This window comes from Aspergillus sclerotioniger (assembly GCF_003184525.1).
Source record: "Aspergillus sclerotioniger CBS 115572 chromosome Unknown BO94scaffold_2, whole genome shotgun sequence".
Lineage (NCBI taxonomy): Eukaryota > Fungi > Ascomycota > Eurotiomycetes > Eurotiales > Aspergillaceae > Aspergillus > Aspergillus sclerotioniger.
This window is the reverse complement of record NW_020290992.1, coordinates 130,232-149,911: the sequence shown is the minus strand read 5'-3', so window position 1 is coordinate 149,911 and position 19,680 is coordinate 130,232. Positions and strand designations below refer to the sequence as shown.

The 19,680-nt window shown below is 52.6% G+C and overlaps 7 protein-coding genes across 7 annotated transcripts; 4 read left to right on the top strand and 3 right to left on the bottom strand.

Moving 5' to 3' along the window:
• Positions 1-2: 2 nt before the first annotated feature.
• On the bottom strand, positions 3-2,845 carry BO94DRAFT_482054 (putative C6 transcription factor). Its single transcript, XM_025608878.1, has 2 exons — positions 2,097-2,845; positions 3-2,045 (listed from the first exon to the last, which is right to left on the bottom strand). Exons 1-2 carry the CDS (start codon positions 2,712-2,714, stop codon positions 207-209), a joined length of 2,457 nt encoding a protein of 818 aa, XP_025472264.1. The 5' UTR covers positions 2,715-2,845; the 3' UTR covers positions 3-206.
• An 861-nt stretch (positions 2,846-3,706) lies between these two features.
• Positions 3,707-5,750, bottom strand: BO94DRAFT_619923 (putative mannosylphosphorylation protein (Mnn4)). The gene is made up of 8 exons (XM_025616899.1): positions 5,219-5,750; positions 5,131-5,140; positions 5,039-5,062; positions 4,842-4,986; positions 4,475-4,786; positions 4,296-4,423; positions 4,201-4,242; positions 3,707-4,143 (listed from the first exon to the last, which is right to left on the bottom strand). The coding sequence occupies exons 1-8, from the start codon at positions 5,370-5,372 to the stop codon at positions 4,068-4,070; spliced, it is 891 nt and encodes a 296-aa protein (XP_025472263.1). The 5' UTR covers positions 5,373-5,750; the 3' UTR covers positions 3,707-4,067.
• BO94DRAFT_128039 (uncharacterized protein) lies at positions 5,616-6,516 on the top strand. Its single transcript, XM_025605622.1, has one exon. The coding sequence runs from the start codon at positions 5,860-5,862 to the stop codon at positions 6,439-6,441; it is 582 nt and encodes a 193-aa protein (XP_025472262.1). The 5' UTR covers positions 5,616-5,859; the 3' UTR covers positions 6,442-6,516.
• A 2,061-nt stretch (positions 6,517-8,577) lies between these two features.
• On the top strand, positions 8,578-10,952 carry BO94DRAFT_455010 (C6 zinc finger domain protein; the record flags this gene model as incomplete). The annotated part of the gene is made up of 3 exons (XM_025607629.1): positions 8,578-9,632; positions 9,684-9,961; positions 10,018-10,952. 3 exons carry the CDS (start codon positions 8,578-8,580, stop codon positions 10,950-10,952), a joined length of 2,268 nt encoding a protein of 755 aa, XP_025472261.1.
• Positions 10,953-13,258: 2,306 nt separating this feature from the next.
• Positions 13,259-16,781, top strand: BO94DRAFT_541630 (TMCO4 family protein; the record flags this gene model as incomplete). The annotated part of the gene is made up of 2 exons (XM_025613050.1): positions 13,259-15,457; positions 15,510-16,781. The coding sequence occupies 2 exons, from the start codon at positions 13,259-13,261 to the stop codon at positions 16,779-16,781; spliced, it is 3,471 nt and encodes a 1,156-aa protein (XP_025472260.1).
• Positions 16,782-17,311: 530 nt separating this feature from the next.
• BO94DRAFT_482040 (RTC4 family protein) lies at positions 17,312-19,603 on the top strand. Its single transcript, XM_025608877.1, has 2 exons — positions 17,312-18,828; positions 18,889-19,603. The coding sequence occupies exons 1-2, from the start codon at positions 17,660-17,662 to the stop codon at positions 19,145-19,147; spliced, it is 1,428 nt and encodes a 475-aa protein (XP_025472259.1). The 5' UTR covers positions 17,312-17,659; the 3' UTR covers positions 19,148-19,603.
• On the bottom strand, positions 19,206-19,640 carry BO94DRAFT_127748 (uncharacterized protein). The gene has a single exon (XM_025605621.1). The coding sequence runs from the start codon at positions 19,496-19,498 to the stop codon at positions 19,265-19,267; it is 234 nt and encodes a 77-aa protein (XP_025472258.1). The 5' UTR covers positions 19,499-19,640; the 3' UTR covers positions 19,206-19,264.
• Positions 19,641-19,680: the final 40 nt, after the last annotated feature.

Sequence of the window (19,680 nt, the reverse complement as noted above, 5' to 3'; positions counted from 1 at the left end):
TCCGACAAAAGTGCCAATGTAAGTTCATTTCAATTATTGTCATCGACATAGTCATTATATAACCTATTCATATCGTTGAATGGAGAGTCTTGTTGATCATATGGAGAGGAGACATTCACAGGTCCCAGGGTAGAGAGCCCTCAATAAGACGGCCACCAGGGCCGTCAACTTGGTATCACAAAAATAAACACATGTACATCAACCCCTCAAGCAAGCCAGTCCAGAGCATTGCCAAACGGATTCTGCGTATTCGTGGCGTGCAGGTCCATCTGGAAATCAGTCATGACCTGATCCCACTCCTCCCAATTCAGATTATTCGGCATCCCTGGCTGCGTCTCCGTCTCCGTCGGCCTCACTAGCGTCTCCATTGACGCGCCCGAGTTCACCGGCTGTTGGAGGCTGGCAGCTGTGGCAGGGTTAAGCCAATCTGTCTCTGGGAATAACTCCTCAATTATACCTATGGGGCCTTTTCGAATATCAAAATCCATGCCGCCGTTGTCAGGAAAAGTGCCTGTATCATTGATTGGGCTGGTTGGTAAGGGCTGAAGCGCCAGCGCTCGGGGTAGAATAGAGGCCGGTACAAGCCCAAGCCCGTGGCGACCGGTGGGTGAGATATCCTGCACTGGGCACACGTTGGAACTCATTTGCGCCTGCATCTCCTCCTGCTTGGCCCGGAACGCAGTGGCTCGCTTCATCAGCCGGGAAAGAGGACGCCAGAGCATTCCCTTGCGCTGCTTGCTGTTCTTAATCCATTCAGTGTACAATGTGCTCACAGCTTTCCACGCTCGATCCGTAAGAGGGCTAAGCGGGCGCACGCATAGCTCCGAGAGTACAAAGGCAATGGCATGCCACTGCATGTTAGTAGCAAACAGCCAGCTCCATTTGTACGTTTTAACGTCGCCATCCAATAGTCGCTGGAACTCAACTACCTCGACTGACGTGGCAAACAGGCTCTCGCGATTCGCGTGGCTCAGCTTTAGTCCACGCTCAGGCCGGGTCATCGGATGATGGATGACAAGCCACAGCTTGGTCAGGATGAGACGACCAATTGTCGCGCAAACCCACTGAATGGGAATGTTCATGTCGCAATGCTTTATATATCGGTCTTCGATGCGGTTGTTGATAGACCGAATCAGCCTTGCACAGTTATCGGGGTCGAGATGCCGAGCTGCCGCAGCGAAATGGCCGTTCGGACATGCGTAGCTCACCCGGCGCACAGCAACCGTGATATCACATCGGATCAAACAAAAGGTCATCTCCGTCCAGCCCACGTGTTCCTGGGGAGGTTCCTGCATGTCCGGCGTAATGTCTTCGTCATTGATGTTCAATGGAAGTCGAGTATCGTACAATCGTTCGTGGATCTGGGCATCGGATCCATGGTCCTCTGCCGACCGGATGTCCAGCAAGCATATATGCCACCACAGTCGTCGGCGCATCTCTGTTTCAAAAGGTTTCAGCCCAAAGTTGGTGCCGTCTCGGTGGAGACCGAGTCCTTGCGCAAGCCGAAGGACAAGCGCCGTCATAGACCACACAAACTTGGTGTCGTCTTCCCGACGGATTCCGATGAGAAATACCACTAGAGCTTGCAGGAGTGTGATATTCTGGGTATTCAGGAGATCCGCTTTAGCTAGCGCTTGCTCAACAGCGAAACGATACCGCTTGACAGCTACATCCCGTTCTTCTCCCAGACGCAGTGAACATTGCTCTGGCGACAAGCTGATAATGGAAACCAGGCACATGGCAAGAAACAGTGCCTCAAAGTTCTTATCCAGGCTGCTCGGATCTTGGGCAGCCGTGGTAAATATTTGCTGAGCCGACGCCTTATGAACAATGGGTATCAACGGGGCCACATTATCCAACCACGTGTTCCATAACTTCGGAACCTGGGATTTGGAAGGAAGAAATTCGTGCAATGAGTGCGAAGCAGAATAAAACCCAAATAAGAAGCCGTCGTGGTTGGCTGAGTGACTTGACGATGTCTCGGGGGACGGATAATCCTCCTCATCGGAGGATGATGGATCGAGAATATCCTGGAGCTCCTCAATCTAAACAAGCATTAGCACGATGAGTCCAGATGGGTATCAGGAGTAGCTCACTTCATCTCCAAGACTAGCCCAGAATCGATTGCTAACATAACGACTTCGACTTTCTTCGATAACCAATCTACCAAACTCATGCTCCACATTTCGCTGTGCTATGGGTCTGGTGGGATCCAGTTTGGCTGCATCCAACAGAAGTGGACAGCCATCGCCGTCGCCCTCATGTTGAGGAGCTTGAGGCTGAACTGGGGGAGCGGGCGGATTCTCACTGTGTTGCTGTAAACGGGGGGAAGGCGTTTCGGACGAAGGAGGAGCACTGCTCGTTTTCTTTTCACTGAGGTGTTCAATGACGCCCTCGAGGCGCCTTAATCGGGACAGGAGTTCGGCATCTTGAGGGCGTTTGACTTTGCGGGGCGCCCGTCCAGGAGGGGGGAAAATACACTGGATGCCGGCCTTGACACAGTTGGAGCAAGGGGTTTTCTTGTTGCAGCGAACTTTTCTCCGACGGCAGGTGATGCAGCTACGCAGGCTGTCCTGTGCGGAATGTGAGACGACATGGGCATTGAGGGAGGTGTGCGGGCCAGGAACAACGTCAGACCCGTTCCTGGGAGAGAGGGACGATGGGGCTGAAGCTGCGTTCACAGGCGAAGTGGACTCGATCGATGGGAACGACATGGCGTGGATGATGAGTTGCTGAGCAGAACAGATTCCCCACCAAACCACATCCTCGCACGCGGGAGTTTGGTCAGCAAGAGTTCGTTGAAGAGTGAAAATTCTCGGCGAGTCAGTGGGAGACCATAAAGGATCAACTAAACAAGGGTAGATTATCAAGCCTCTTCGCGCCTGACCTGGATCTTCAGTCATCGACTCATAGCGGGAACCCGGGAGGACCTCGGGCCTTCCCATTGGCTGCACGCCGGTCCTTCTGGCCCCGGCCGCTTCGGCTTGGCGCCCAGCCACTGACTAATCATGTTGGTCAATCACGTGGGTCGCCAAGCTGCAGCATCGCAGCATCGCAGCAGAAAGATAACATTCTTTTAGCCAGCGTCTGCTCCATCTTTGTTGGTGGAGGAAATTGACGATCATACACAGCCAGTGCAAGGCACCGACGGCACCATCGCGGTGCGGATTGATTCGGAATCTGATCCAATAAAAACCTGCCAACACCGGTCCTCAGGCATCCCGCGCTTATCTGATTGACATCACACGCTGACGGCTGAGTCACCTCGTGTACGGTGTAGTTAACTATGGCATGCTTCTATTTCGGGAGCCCCAAGCTTTATCCACCTGCCGGGCTCCATCGTGGACGCATTCTAAACAGCACCATGATACCAACGGTCCCTAAACAAGCATTTGAACCCGTTGTGGTGTAGTCGATTATAGCAGGGCCCGCCTGAGACCCATTCAGCAGTCTTATTCCAACCAGATCCCTTATTACAATGCAATCCCTGGAAGGCTATTAAGAATCTTTGTGAATGAGCTGGTTTTTATTCTCATGTTTCGACTGATAGTTGATGATCTGTTTGTGCAGGCATTTACATTTTGAGTGTCAGCTTGGCTCTGTTGACCTATAAGTGTAATCGGTCGAGGTGATCTGAATGCCTGATCGTGTCCAGCTAAACGACTACTCATTCAGCATTGATAGTGTTCTATACAGACCATTTATTGCAATCTCAATACTATGCATCATACAGTCAGATAAATCGTATTATATATGTTCACAAAGCCCTCGGTGGGCTTGGTTGCTAAGCAGCCTATGCATCAGTAGCTGCCAGCATAAATCTTCAATATATCCGTGCAAGTCACAAGAATCAAACAAGATCCAGAGTATATACTGGAATGAACCAAACGCCAAATATAGCCAAGATGCGGGATGTAGCGCACCCAAGGCAAACGCCGTATATGCAAATGAAGTCGAAAGTCACTATCTAGGTGCTGGGCCAGCTATATCGTTACTGTCATACACAAGCTCTGATGTAATAGGAGAACATCAAGAGCTCCGAAATCCAATATCGTACAGTCGCACGATCATCGGAATAGGGGCCCGAGGGGCGTGGTCCGAACCGGATGGTCAGCCTCCTGTCGCCGCCAGAACCTCTTCTTCCTACAGCAAGAACTTATGAGCAAGAAATCACAAATTGTTCGGGCGCATGAGACTTACCTGAGTCTATCCCACACTTGAGTGACTTGGTTGAAGTGATAACTGTGTCGGGCATTAGTTGGACGAAAATGAATGAGAACAGGTCAGAGGCATACCCTTGGAACACAGAAGAAGTCATCGACTTGGAGCCGTACTCCTTTTTGAGCAAACGAACATATTCGAACGGGATCTTGACCGGGACATCTTCGAAATAGCTGTTGCGCAGCGGGAAGATTTCGGTTTCCTAACGCCAAGTCAGCCAAGCTGTTGTGTCACCGGTTCGCACGCCACTCACATCGAAGCGGTGGCCATCTTTGCACATCAAAGAGCCAGGGTCGCCATGTTTCCTCCGCTCGTCGTCTTTGCGTACCGCCGTGATATCAATGAAAAGTCCGGAAGAAGTGTCGATCCAGCGGCCATCAATCACGTTCAACTTGTCATCGGTCGACCGGACGACATAGTTCGGGTTGATTTCCAGTAGATAGGTTCGGCCGCCTTCCACTCCGGGGATATCAAAGTGGTGTTCGGTCATATTGTAATAATCGGCTAGGAAATGGATGGTTGGCTCGGAGATCTGAACGTCGAGATCATTGTCCCATGGGAAGATCTGCCCTTCCGTCAGCGGGCGGCACATTGTAAACAACCGTGGTTTCGGATCACACCTTCTGGTTCCACCACCATGCCAACAGAGTGCCGTGCATTATCCATGTTTCGGCCCCAAGGTCCCCCATTGTCGAGAGATAGGTCCGGATGAGTTCCGACAGATGTGGGACAGTCTTGTCCTCAGAAAGAGGTTCAGATGCGAAGCTACCAAGAGAATTAGCCACCGCAGGATTCAGTTCAGTGGAACCAGACATACCGTCCATCATAGTGGTAATGAAAGCTAGTGTAGATTAACGTTAGCCAGAACCAGCAGAGAGACACCGCCCACGATTACGCGCTATCGCATACCTAGATTCCTCTGCGAGCAGTTAGATCAAGATACTAGCCAACACGAGCCCATGGCAACTGAGCCACAGTCGGATCAGGCCAGACTTACTGAAATATTTCTCTCCCGGCTCACCTCCTGAGCCTGTATAATCCTTGACCATACTGGGCCTCACACTCATGAAATCGACATCGGCGCGAGCCGATCCCACGGCCGACAACAGCCCATAGAGGCCAAGAAGAAGTCGGGGGGGTGAAGACCACATGGCGGGACAAAAGACGAGGGTTTCTCACTTTCAACTCAATGACTCGGGAAAGCGCATGCTCTTATCCGCGGTTGCACGATGGCGCAGATAAGGCGAAGGTGTTCGCGCTGCTAACCAGACGGAATGGGCGGGATCCGTTGTGCCGAAAGGTTCAAGGGGGGAGCGGGCGAAGAGAGTTCCAGGGACCGGCGAATCGGGGCCGGGGGGATGAAAGGGTTTTGGATAAAAAGTACAATAAAAGAAGAAGGGGAAGGAGAAGTTAGTATTAGTAGTAGATAGTGATAGTAGTAGATTTTTAATTCAAGAGAGAGCGACGTAATCAGTGCGGCGTAGGATAATAAGACAGATGGGGAACCAAGGAAAACCACGAATCGCCATGGAGATCGGCAGGGAAGACGTATAAAAAGAACCGCAGCCATACAGCGTATGTATCTACGGGGGGCCCGGTCGCGTGCTCAGTTACCGTCCGCCGCTGCAGCGAGTGGCAATGGCCTGGAGAACCGGAACTGACCAGCCTTGCCAGCCTTGGCGATGGCCTTACAGTGCCGATCCGGGTGGATGGCCTGGCAGACTCTGCGTGTCAGCGTTGCAGCCATCTTGTTCGTTTCCTTGGATGTTCTACTACGTCCGGAGGGTCCTATCTATCTATCGTGTATCTACACAGTATCAAGTAGATACTATCCTGGGGATGTGTGTATCACCGACACTAGAAACCACTAGACGCCCGTCTAGTACCTTGCGTACGCGGTCTGAGGCCAATAGCATGACGAAGATAGCACGGCTTGTTCCGACAAGAGTTAGCCCGAGGACGCCTACCTTTGTCTTGGGTTCGCACCTGAGATGCGTGCAAAGTGGGTGGTCCGCGGCATTGGGGCCGCGTCATAGCCTGGTAGTGGCATGTCCACTCCACCCATGGGCCCAATACCCTCCTCACTTTACCCGCTCACCATCCAAACCGTCCCTAGTTTCAGGTGACAGTTGGCCTCCTGCTGCTGTCATCACACCGGGAACGGATGACGAGGCTGGGTCTCAGGCTCTTTTCTGGTCAAGCCCCCTTCACCACCCTTAATGAAGCGGCTAGACGGTTTCGCGTTGTACAGTTAAAAAGCAAGGGCAGTAATGCTCCACGCGGCCGATAGGGAAGTCATGCCTTGATAAAAAAAAAAGTGGGGGGCCTCCACTGCATCGATAAACATTCAACACGTTAGAATTGAGATTCACTGTGATCATAGCCTATGTTGCTTTATTGCTCCTTCCAGTCTTCCTATACAGTATACACAGTACATTCAGTACTCCACTGAGGCCACTGGTATGCACAAACTATGTCTATGCCGCTCTTGGAAGCCAATAGGCCTACCGGATCATTCCTATTGTGGTCTCTTTCGGTCATGGAACAGACGTCACCGTGTCTCAGCATCACCCAAATACAATGGATAGACGAGCGAATCATAATCTACTCTCAGGCTTTCTAGGCAAGTCTTATCCCGAGAACAATGTGAGATTGTGGCTCCTCTATCGCCATTAAAGTATATTCACATTCTCTGTCCTAGATGCTAGTCATGAATGCAACATGCATAAGTACTACTCACCGATCATGCCTCAGCACAACACGACAAGACAATGCTGCATCTCTGGGACACGGATATATACTGCCGAGACATGTCGCTGAACCTTGGAAACCATAACGTGCAGACTGCAGCCAGTCCTGAAAACGCTGCTGAAGCCCAAACCTAAAAATAATACCTACATGCGTACAGTTTAATCCATCAATGACAGACCTGCAGGCAATGTCAGCCTCGTGTATGAACAACACAGGCCGGCTGTAAGGATGGTTACGCGAGCACTTGTCTACTTTCGAGGCATTCCATCCTTGCTCACATTATCTGACAAACCGACAATGTCACTAGTTATGGAGTTCGCACCCCACATCACCTACTTTTGATCTCGAGATTGTGGCTATCGCTTTGCCTATTATCACTGTCCATTCTCGACCGTGACCGTCCGGTAGGCAAGGCTATTGTACTATAGCGAGGACATCGTGCGGTACTACCGGAAATGGTCCTAAATACCTCTTCAGCTTCCTTGGAAGACATGCAGCGCAGGAAATTGAACCATGACAATCTCCAGCGTCTAATTCAATTCCCGTGGGCCTCTGAGATTACCAAATCGGGCAATTGATGCCGTTGGGCGCGATGTCGCGAGGCGCATCTGTGATTGGCCAGTGGATCAGATCTTCCGGGCGCGTCGGGGAAATCGGTTCCAATGATTCGTCAGGTTTGGGATTTTCTTTCTGTGTTATCGCAGCTAATTTGGCTGTTTTCCAGTGACTAGTACCTAAGTGACTAGACTTTCTTCCCTTCCCCTTTTCACCATGACTTCTATCTTCGGCTGGAAGATGTCAAAGAGCGGAGCAGAGGGATGCTAACCTGCTCCGACTCCATCCTATAGTACTTACTATCTACTACATATGTAGCTGGCAAGCTGCAGGTACAGAGTAAGCACACACTGTCCATCTACTCCGTACTAACCACCGTATCTTGGATCTTCCCGCTCCCCGTTCAAAGTTGATCTAATCTCTCCACTTCTGCCTGCCGTTCGCCAAAGAGAACGGCCGACTAAAGATTGCACTAACCTTAGGCCTTTCTCCTCGAGCCAACCCCCTCCCAGCAAATCAGCAATGGCACCATCCTGGCCCTGGAACCGCAAAGAAAGGCTCTTTTGAATTTAGTCGTTGGACCTTCCCCTGTGGCTGGCCTCTCACATGACTGGGGCTTGTATGCGTCCCACTGCTTCAGCTGGATTCTGCGGCTGCACCAACTCCGCCTACTTGCGGCACCGGGTACATGGCGACCTCTGCAGATTTCCCTGCCAGTGGGCATCCAATTGGATGTCTTCCAGGGTTGTGTCTACAATATAGTTGTTAATCTCCATTGGATCGGCTTCTGAATCTCTTCGAACCTCGCTCGACCGACGTGAAATGGCAACGTTAATACCCATCCTGCACATCTGCTTTTAACACCATTCGGTCCAACTTGAGAGGACTCTTGAGGACAAGTAACATTGTCAGATCAGTTGGAGCAACCGCTGCGAAACCACTTTTCAGACCCAGTTTATTTTCGAACCCTTGTTTTTCTACTGTCGATCGCGCGTGGTCTAGTTACTTACTACTACCTACATCATCCTGTAACCAGGTGTGGGGGCCAAAATGTCGAAGACACCCACAATGCTCCCTGACGACCCCAACGCCTTATCACAGGCGGCGACCGCACAGCAGTTGAACCGATCTTGCGAATCGTGTCGAGGACTCAAAGTCCGTTGTTTACCCGATCCCTCGACGCCAAACCAGTGCCAGCGATGCGCCAAAGCCAACAGGACCTGTGTCTTCGTGGCGCCCCAAAGACGGCGACCGCGCAAGCGGACAGATTCTCGGGTGGCACAGCTGGAAAGAGAAATGCGGCAGATGCGCTCTCTACTGAAGGATAGGTTACGGGTGGATGAGAGCAGCGCAGAAAGCGTAGACAGCGAGGGGGAGGACTCAGGAGAACCCGACCTAGGACCAAATTTTAACGATCCCATGTCCGCCGACACAGGTCCTCCGAGCAGCGCATCGGGATCGGCCAGGCCCATGGAGTTGTCACCCAGCTTCCCATCAACCTCCCCATACCAAAGTACCACCTTCGACAATTGTGCCGCGCCCGGTTCAGCTGCCAATCCTGTCTCAACAAGCTACTCGCTTGAAAAAATACTGGAGAGTGATGTCGTGGATCGGGGGCTGATCTCGCTGGAGTATGCCAACGATTTAGTCGCCTTCTTTGTCACCGAGCTCACGGCGTTTGCTCCAATCGTCGTATTGCCGCCGGATACAACCGCCTCCCAACTGCGTTGTTCGAAACCGGTGCTCTTTCTCTCTGTTATTGCCGCAGCTGCGGTCTCCCTGGATGCCAACCTAGCCGCCGTACTCAACCGCGAGCTGATCCGAGTTTATGCAGAACGCTTCTTTATCGGCGGAGAAAAGTCCTTGGAGTTAGTCCAAGCCTTGTTGATCATGATTGTCTTCTATTTCCCGCCCGATTCGCCTCTGAAATTGCAATTTTATCAATACACCCATATAGCTGCCACCATGGCTCTGGAGATCGGCTTGGCTTCAAAATGCCGAGTATCCCCAAACTCCAACCGCAGGACGAACAGAAAAGCGGCATATGATGAGTCAATGGCGGAACAAGCGAGGGCAATCTTGATCTGTTATCATCTGACGTCCATGTAAGATGCAATTTCGCATGCAATTGAGGCCAACGGGCTAATTCAGGACAGTGTTGCGATGAAAACGCGCCGACCCAATTTGCTTCTTTATAACGACTGGATGAGCGAGTGCGTGAAGCACTTGGAACGCTCACCAAATGCAGTCGACAGACACTTGGCCACCTGTTTCGAGGTCCAAAGGATAGTTGATGAAGCGATGACTTCCTTTGGGCTCGACGACACCAGCTCAACCGCTCCGCTCACAGAGTCACGACTCCAAGCCATCCTGAGGTGGTTCGACAACCGGATGCAGTCGTGGAAAAAGGACCTATCCATGGACATGCACACAGGTAATCTTCTCTCGATGCAGTAAAAGCAAAACATGCTGTAGCTAACTGGTTGTCAGTTCCTATGAACTTCGAGTACCATTATACCAACCTTGCTATCTATGAGCTTGCTATCGGCGAGGGCTACCGAGATCCGGATGCAATCAAGCAACAGTACTATACTCTCCCATCGCCAGATAGCGGTGACACATTAGCCAGCACGCCGGTCAGTGCGGTGCGCGTAGACTTCACCATCAAGTGGATGAACGCAGCCCACGAGATGCTCGACTTTTTCCTTGAGTGTGACACGGAGATGTTGCGAAAGATCCCTAATCTAATCTACACCCGGGTAGGAGTGGCAGTCATGTCTCTGCTGAAAATTTATTACTCCGTTCGAACCGGTGCGCTGGGAGAGTTTGTGACTGCTGAGACTGTAAATGTCGACAAATATTTGGACGCAATGAGCAAACGGCTGGCAGAGGCAAGCGGTGGCCAGAAGTACAAAATCCCCAGTCGATGGTATTTGGTGGTCGCCATTAAAGCCCGAAGTTGGTATGACCGCTTTCAGCAGCAACAGATGCAGAGAAACCCCGGGCTCATTTCTCAAATGACCGCCGTCACACAGGTATCTCCGAGCCATATCCCTGCACAGCATCAGAACCCGCTGCCATTTGACCCATCCCAGCCACATGCGTCGCTAGGAATGAAAGCTGAGTTCTCGCCCATGGTCCCTTTCAATACCATGGGAACGAGTTATGGTGTATCACCAGCGACGGATCGGATGTGGCCATCCGACCAGAGTGGATTCCACAACATGGTCAACATGAACCAATTCGCCGGCTACCAGCCTTCCATGATGCCTTCTCCTCAGTATGGCTATGATGTCCAGCAGCAGAGGACGCCTCCAGGGGGCAGTCCGCAGGGCAATCCATCATTTGCGAAAATGAGCATGGAGCTTGATGAATGGATTCCGGATGGTAGTATTTTCGCGATGCCCAGCTTGCCTGGGTTTTAGAACTTGGTTGTCGATTGACGCTGGGTATCCGAATAGGAGGTGAAATCTCTGAAAGCAGGGGTCTGCTTGCACACTGCAACCTAGCCAGACCTGCGAGTCATCTGAATAGACATTATCAGCCTGGCATAGCAACAGACAGACATGCCAGGGCGTTAGTATCGCTGAGCAATGTGAGCATGGCTCTTTGGAAAAGTGAATTGCGAACAGGAGCACGCAGTAGAAGAAGGAAAAAGACCAGAAACAATATTGTTCCACTGAAAGCGACGCGCATGAGCAGACCCCTCGAGGTTTCACCGTCGGAGGTTCGGTAGACATGGAACCTCCGACGGCCGGATGGGGTAGATGGATGTCACCCAACGTCGGCGTTAAGCCGTTGATGACCGCCGGAGATTTCCGAAAGTGGGATCTGTGGAGTCTAACCTGACTCCTGGCACTCGCTTCGTAGATATAGTTCGCTGTTTAGATCCAGTTCCATGTGGGTTACCAGGGTTGGAGCCTGGGAAGTTGGAGATGCTGCTGACCTTGTGGAGTAGGTACACCATTGACCCACGAATGACTAAAAGGGAAATCCATGCCAGTGAGTTATCGGATGTGTCGTGAATGGCAATGCATGGGTTCATAAGGACTTTGTCGGACCTCCGGGCATGCCACCATGGGCCGATCCAGGGTCATCGGCCCGATGCCGACGGACGACCTTAGCCCTCAGGCCTCAACATCCTCCGCGTCATTCACCAGCACGCCAGTATCTACATCTTCCGTATGTTTCCTTCTATTGAACTGAGTAGGTATCTGGGTTGTCTGTGCGGAGTATGCTACGGCTAGTCCTTGGGTCTTCTGGACCGATCAAACTTCATAGCTTCAAATATGACAAGGGTATATCAAGCCACAGATCAAGCCACACACCCAGCTATTTGGTGAAATCTAGGCATTGATCGAAATCTTTACTCCGGACTCTGGAATCGCTTATTCGAGGTGTTCTGCAAGTTACTCCCAAGGTAAGTATGTGCAAGCCATCACTCATTGCTGGTCCAATCAAGTCTCGGGCTTGTCAGTCAAGAAATTAGTTTGTGTCATATAGATCAAAAGACCTATCGCAAGAGGCGACTAAATTGACAACTGGAAGCCATGATATTCTCCTAGCAGCACGTGGTGATCACAGTGTGTCTGACTGTCTGAGCTCTGAACCACCATGGCGGGCCCAAGTGCTCCCTATGTCTTAGACTTATCAAACCCCTCCTTCTTTTCACTACCAGCAACACATCGGTACCTGTTGGTCTACCTGGTGTCAAACCAGGAAGATAGCCTATGGGCATATTGGGTGATTCCTTCGACCCTAATGAACGGAGCCGTTGGGCTATCTGGAGGATGAAACAGACAGGGTACAAATCCACGCTAAATCCTGTCTGTGTCAGTTGTCAGAAACAAGCCCTGGCAGATAGTGCAGCACTTCGTAGGCAGCGATTGATTCCCAACCAAGACCAGGATTGAGAGAGTGGCTGGTCCCAGATCCAAGGATGGGAAATGATGCCTGTGGCTTCAGGTTTATGTAATTCCCGGTCCCCAACAATGTAAATTACGGTATGGGAGCTCTTTTAGAAGGATGGCAGAGGACGGGGCAGAAAAAAGTCCAGCCATGGCCCCTGCACCACTGCAAGGTCCAAGGAGAGAGAGTTCGGTTCCAATTCCTCGCCGACCGGTTCAAAACCAGACGAGGGTGAAGCCTTGAAGGGAGGAGAGTCCGGGGACCCGCGATTGAGGAGAGGGAAGTAAGTGGAGGACTGCTTTCAGAGCAGTTGGGTTAGTTAGTTGGACCCCCTCCCCATGCGGCACCACGTCTCCCGGTCGCAGGCTGCTTTCCAAATCGGCCCCGAATTCACCTGGGCTGACTATCAACCAGCAGGAAAGGTGTTGTTGGCCTTCCGATCCTGTCCTCTTCGTCCTGACTCCAGCGACCCTCAGTCCCCATTTCCGTCCATGCTCAATTACCATTCCTGCTCCTCCTGCGCCGTTACTTCTCCGTCCCCGCCGTCCGCTGTACCTTGACCTCCGTCGCTACCCCATTGCTTCCTTGTCGGCTCAATCGCCAGCTGCCCACTGGCCTTCAATCAAGCTTTCTTGGCCAGGCACAGGGGAAAGGCCCTACTCCTCAGAGCTGCCATAGCAACACCAGTCTCGATCACCCGGTGCCTTTCGCACGAATGGGTCATCCTTGGCCCGATTCATGTCGGAACTTGCACGGTGGTATTAGGGAACCGAGAATCGACACGAGCCAACTGCACCCACTGGATTTGACACGTCGATGAAGAATGAGCTCAGTCTCCAGCCCTGCCGCCGACCATTCTGTCGACCTCCCTGCCGATCAGCCACACCTCTCCCAGGCTTCCGGTACTCCGCCCCCCTTGGCTCTGGCTGCTGGAACGGAAAGCAGCGATAATGTCACGATACTTAAAGAGAACGTCAGGCCGGTCGATGGGAAGGCTGTAGATAAAAAGACAGTGTATTCGGGGCCGAATACTGGGTCGATACAGGAGGAACTAGACGACTTTGGGCTGCCAATCCGCGTACGTCCTAAGAGAGTGTCCTCAGACAGCGAGGAGACATTTCAGGATGTCGCTGAACTACCCGGGGGTACAGATGATGATGGTGATTTGGGCAGACGTGGAGGTCAACAAGCTACGCCAGAGGAGTTGGCTACGAGTGATCGGGTAGGGGAAAAATCCCAGGTAGCGGAAAAGGAAGTGAATGAGGTTCCATCGTTGCAGTCTATGACATCTACGTCGCCTAATCATGAGCCCCCCGTTCAAGAGCCAGCGGAGGCTTCCACAGCTAGCGAAAAGCGTGCTCTTTCCGACCACCCGTCCCATCTTCCGGAAGATGAACCGCCGCCGCCGTACACGGAGAACCCAGCTCAGGAATTACCCGAGGCTAGTACCGAACGTACCTCTATACAGAAGAAACGTGCATCTGTGAAGCCATCCGAGTGGTCACATCAGCATCTGTATGGGGCCGGGGATGCGGAAGATGAAAGCGAAGAAGAAGAGGACGATGGGGGCTGGAAAGATATGCCTGCCGTGGGCGAATTCGATGTATATGATGACTATGGCCGGCTTGTTGCCCGTGGCACGAAGCCGGAGGACAGCGAAGCAGTGTACAGCGGCCTTGGAGGTGCAGGAAAGGGATACACTCGAGTACAGCTGGACGAAGATGCTCAATCAGCGACTAGTTTGGATGAAGATACGAGCTATCTCTTCAAAGAATCTGCCGCCAATGCCGCTGGTATGGAAGAGGAGCTGCGTGACCCTGTTAGCCAATTGCAAGCCACGAAAGACCTTCTTACTGAGAGCCAGAGGATAGCATATGTCGGGGTAACTAGGCTGACTATACATCAAATGACTTTGGACGTGGAGAAGATCCCACCGATTAAGGGCACGCGCAAGGCAAGACAAGCTGGCGTCGACTCGATGCGGAAGTGGGGTCAAGCAATGATGGCCAGGCTCTATTCCCACATGGACATTGACACCGCGGAGCAGGTGATGATCGAGCAGTTGGCAGGACATGGCGTGCAACCGGCCGACCTTGTCCGGCCGCTCATGAGCAACGCTCGTGTCACGAATCCTCTGGCAGAAGAACCCGAAACGCCCAAGAAAACCATGTCCTTGCCCACCTCGCCCAGGCCGAGGGAGGACTACCGAAGCAGCATATCTACCGAGGTCGACAGATCCTCGAGGTCAACATCCCCACCGCCTTATGAAACCCACGAGGGAGAAGATCTGCCAGAGGTCCGAACCCCATCTCAGCTGCCCACGTCAGCGAAGATCGACATTGATCTCCGATGGACAGTGCTCTGCGATCTGTTCCTCGTTCTCATTGCAGATTCGGCCTATGATGCGCGGTCGCGGACATTGCTCGAAAGGGTTGGTGCGTCGATGGAAGTGTCATGGCTGCAAATTGCCCGCTTCGAAAAGCGCGTCATAGATGCCCTCGAGATGCAGGAAGCCGCAGAAAAGGAGACGTGGGATGAATCGGAGCATATGGAGAAGCGACGAAAGATGGCCCTCAAACGGAAGTATATGGTCATGGGCTTGGCCACCGTTGGTGGTGGTCTAGTGATTGGCCTCTCTGCCGGGTTGTTGGCCCCAGTCATCGGCGCTGGCATAGCAGCTGGATTCACGACAGTCGGCATTACAGGGACGAGCGCATTTCTGGGCGGTGCTGGAGGTACAGCGCTGATTGCCTCCGGTGCTACCTTGACTGGAGGCACCATCGGGTTGCGTGCGTCACAGAAACGTACGGGACCTGTTCAGACCTTCGAATACCGCCCCTTGCACAACAATAAGAGGGTTAATCTTATTATCACCGTGGCTGGTTGGATGACGGGTAAGGTAGATGACGTCCGATTGCCGTTCAGTACGGTCGATCCCATTATGGGCGATCTATACTCGGTCTTGTGGGAACCCGAGATGCTCCGGAGTATGGGTGATACCATCAATATTCTCGCTACGGAGGTAGGCAGCATCATCTCTTAGGATCGCTCAGACATATGCTAACGTCAAATAGGCCTTGACTCAGGGATTGCAACAGGTTCTGGGGCAAACCGTCCTGGTTGCTTTGATGGCATCTCTACAACTACCTCTTGTTCTGACCAAGCTGTCCTATCTGATCGACAACCCTTGGAACGTGTCGCTTACCCGCGCCAACGCAGCCGGACTTATTCTGGCCGACTCGCTGAGAGACCGCAATCTCGGGAAGAGGCCTGTAACCCTTCTCGGATACTCGCTGGGCTCCCGGGTCATCTTTTCTTGCCTCAAAGAGCTTGCCGACAGGGGTGCTCATGGGCTAATTCAGAACGTGTATATGTTTGGGTCACCGATCGTGGCCAACAGGGAAGAGTACTTGAAAGCCCGCAGTGTGGTGTCCGGTCGATTCGTCAATGGATACGCCTCGAATGATTGGATCCTCGGGTACCTGTTCCGCGCCACGAGTGGTGGTATCATGCGAGTGGCGGGTCTCGCTCCAGTGGATCGGGTTCCGGGCCTGGAGAACTTCGATGTCACCAAAATCGTGAATGGCCATATGGACTACCGTACCGCCATTCCTCGGCTGTTGAAGGAGGTGGGCTGGGAAGTGCTGAGCGAAGAATTTGCCGAAATCGAGGATCCCGATCCCGAAAATCATGCCGAGCGGCAACGAGAATTGATTCGGGAGATCGATGAGGCGCGACGGGAGGCAGAGCTCAAGCCGGAGAAGAAGCGATTCGGGCTGTTCAAACGCGGGAAATTGGCACAGAAGAAAGGCTGGGAAACATATGACGTGGAACGCAACAATGCCATGCCCCGGAGTCCCAATGAGAATGCTGCCGGGTCGGTCCTGTTCGATATCGACGCCATCAGAGCCGAATTGGCCTCGGAGAACCTCGAAGTCAGGCAGCTTGAATCGACGCTCCCCCCGATGAAATTAGATTTGAGTTCTCCAGCGAGCCCTTCTCCTTCTGCACCACCTTCAACGGTCAAAGAACTGAAGAGCGCCGAAGTGCCAGCGCCTCCGGCCCGGACGCCGCCGACTTACAGTCCCTCTCGGGATGTCTATGCTCCTACGCACCATGAGGAGGAACTAGAGATGACCTTTGACACGTCCTTTCACGATACCCCACCACGCTCTCATTCTTCTTTCGAGCCTGCCGCCTCTTACGAAGCCCCCCCGTCGAGGCCGGAGCTTCGGTCTTCCGTCACGATGCCGGCCCTCGGGGCCAGCACGCTTGGAGCTATAGCTCTGGAGCCTAATGCATGGGCCGAGCATGAAGAGGAGGAAATCCAGATGACGTTTGAGTGATGATGTATGAAACCAAACGATGGATAAGAGCTTCTGTTTGTGTATTTGTTGATTGTTGATAAGACGGTGCACGGGGGTTACTTTTCTTAATAGAGTTGCTTTTCTTCGTTGTCATTAACTTGCTTTCTTTCTCTTTTGCATGCTGCCGCTTGAGGAAATCAGGACCAGCCATGCGATGGCCAACTTAGAGCATCTTTTATTGCAACACTTTTCTTGCGAGACAAGTCTTGATGCATGCGTTGTTGTACCTTCCAATTGGGGCTGTCTGGATCTGCTGGGTTGGATGTTGAGTCGGCCTCCGCTTTAGCATAGCATTGTCTATTATTACAGAGCTTCTATAGCATACGAATATATAGTCTGACTATCAATACACCGAAAGAACATTGATTTTCATTCATTGACAATCGGGGAAGAATTCACAAGCGCCCATTCCACCCCAGCCGGCTTAATATAGCAGCGGGTGCGGAGAAACGCCCGAATAGCGTGTCACCACACGCGTCCACGGTCCCTCTCCTCCGAGCTCCCAGCCGGTTTCTCGATTGCTTCTCACCCTCGTCTCTCGCATTCCCCCGACTGCTCCGCCCGCAAAGTCTGGTCAAGATCCCGTCCAGGCGCCCATGCGCATCTCGTTCCGTGGTTAATTCCATCGCTCAGAGGGGTCGGCTCGCTCTACCGAGTCCGGGGCTTCGACTACCTACAACTTGACGTGACCATTTATCATTGAAAGAAACACAACCACCCCAGCAACTCTACTGCTATATATCTGTGTGGTCTGATACGAATTGCCGTCTGCAGATCTCATCAATATCCTGCGTCGTTTTCCTGCCGAATATCCTAGGTTATTATTTACGACTTGTGCTGCGAGCAGCTGCCTCATCATGGTTCTCCAACCCAAACGAGATGCCAGCCACGCCTCCATCCGACTGACCCGAAACATCAAGGGCCACCTCCTGTCCAACTTCAACAAAGACAAACGTCCTACATCCATGAAACCTGAACCCGCAACGGACGACGAACCCATCAGCTCCAGCGAGGAAGACACCCTGAGCAATGCCGGCCTGGACGAGGAATCAGAGGAGGAGACCCGGCCACGAGTGTCGCGTCCCACCTTGGACGAGAAGCTCGCCAAGCGCTCACAGGATGAAGAGCAGACGCCACGCGCCCGGCGACAAAGGAATGATACAAAGGACTCGAGAACGAGTACCCCGGCTACGAGTCGGAAACGAGCTTCTCAGGAGATGACCGATGACCCCCTCTTTTCAGCCTATCGTGAGCTGGATTCCGGGCATAAACGACGCAGACAGACTATTGCCTATCCATCGAGGAAATCGCTCACTACATCGTCAGCTTTAACGTCTCCGAAGTCAGAGTCACCGGCGGGAATTATTGAGGGCAAAAAGCAGAAGAACACGAAGGATGGGGGGAAAAAGAAGGGTCCAAAGAAGGAATTCAAGGTCCCCCGGGATATCAAGGACGAGAGCCCGAAGCCACAGTTTAAGCAGCCGCCCCCGATGCCCAATGACATGATCTCGAGCTCTTCGCTTGCTACCTCCTCGGCTCTCGATGCGCTTATTTTCGACGACGACGATTCCTCAATTGGGACGCCTCTCAGCACGGCGTCTTCGTCCCTAATGAATGAACTTTCGGAGGCGATGCTGGACGAGACGGTGCTCACTGAGCCGTCAGTGTGTCCCTGGTGCAAAGCGCCTGTGGACCCAGGGATGCTACTGCGATTCCGCGCGCAGCCCAAACAGCGCATGCGCGAGCAGCAGCGGTTCTGTGAGTCGCATAAGCAGTCCACTGCGGAGCAAGAGTGGAAGGAGAAGGGGTATCCGACAATCGACTGGGATACATTCGACGAGCGGATCAATCGGCATTTCGCGGACCTGGAGACAATCATGGTACCAGAAAGCACGTCCTTCTATCGCAACATCTTGGACACGACACTGAAGACCGGAAAGGCCAAGAACTTCCGCCTCACGCTAGCCGGAGACGGGCTGGAGGCGATGTCGTGTGGATATTACGGGACGCGGGGGGCTGGTAAAATGTACGTCTCTTTATCTTCTATTTAACCTATCTGAGTTCCCGGCTAATTGGAGGGTCTTAGGCTACAAGCGATCACGACGCGATACGGGCGGAGGCTCCGACGGCTGGCGGTCAGCGACCATATTGTCAAGACGGCCGGGGTAGTCCCCTACGCGCAGGCCGTGCTGGTGCCCGAGTTGGCGGTCAGACTGGTCAAGGAGGACTTGGGAGTCCCCGACGAGACGGCGCGACAGATCCTCCGTGAGACCATGGACCTGGGCGAGAAGCTGAACTTTGCCTTGAATGACAAGGTGCCGGTGCCGGAGGAGAAGTTGCAGTAGGGCAAGAGTGTATTATTCTTCAACTATATTTACTTAGGACTACTATTCGGGTTTCCTTTCTTTTCTTACTTTCGTTCGCTCTTTCTTTCTTTATTCCTTTCTTTCTTCTTTCGTTCATTATGCGGGGTCGGGGTTGATCTGCTCTGTATATCCCTTGCCTTCTTGACCGGCTGGCCGTGCTGCTGTTGCTGTTGCTGTTTGCTGTTGATGTCGCTGTTTCTGATTCTGGTTTCTGTTGTTGATGCTGATGTTGAGTGTATATACCGCGTGATACAGTACGGCGTACCGGATACCTGGGTGAAATGTGGATGGCGCGTGCTGAAGACGAGTTGACACCATTTCTGACACCATTGGACTCCACTCTTGAGTACCCGGTAGATACGTACTAGTATCTAGATAGGTTACTCCGTACGGAGTACATTTGTAAGATTCCGGCCGAGGTGGAGCTGTCCCGATAAGATAGCGGCGGGCCTGATAGGCTGGCCATGATAGGCGCTGTCTGTTACGTCGTGCGGAGCTGCCCGAGCCAGCAG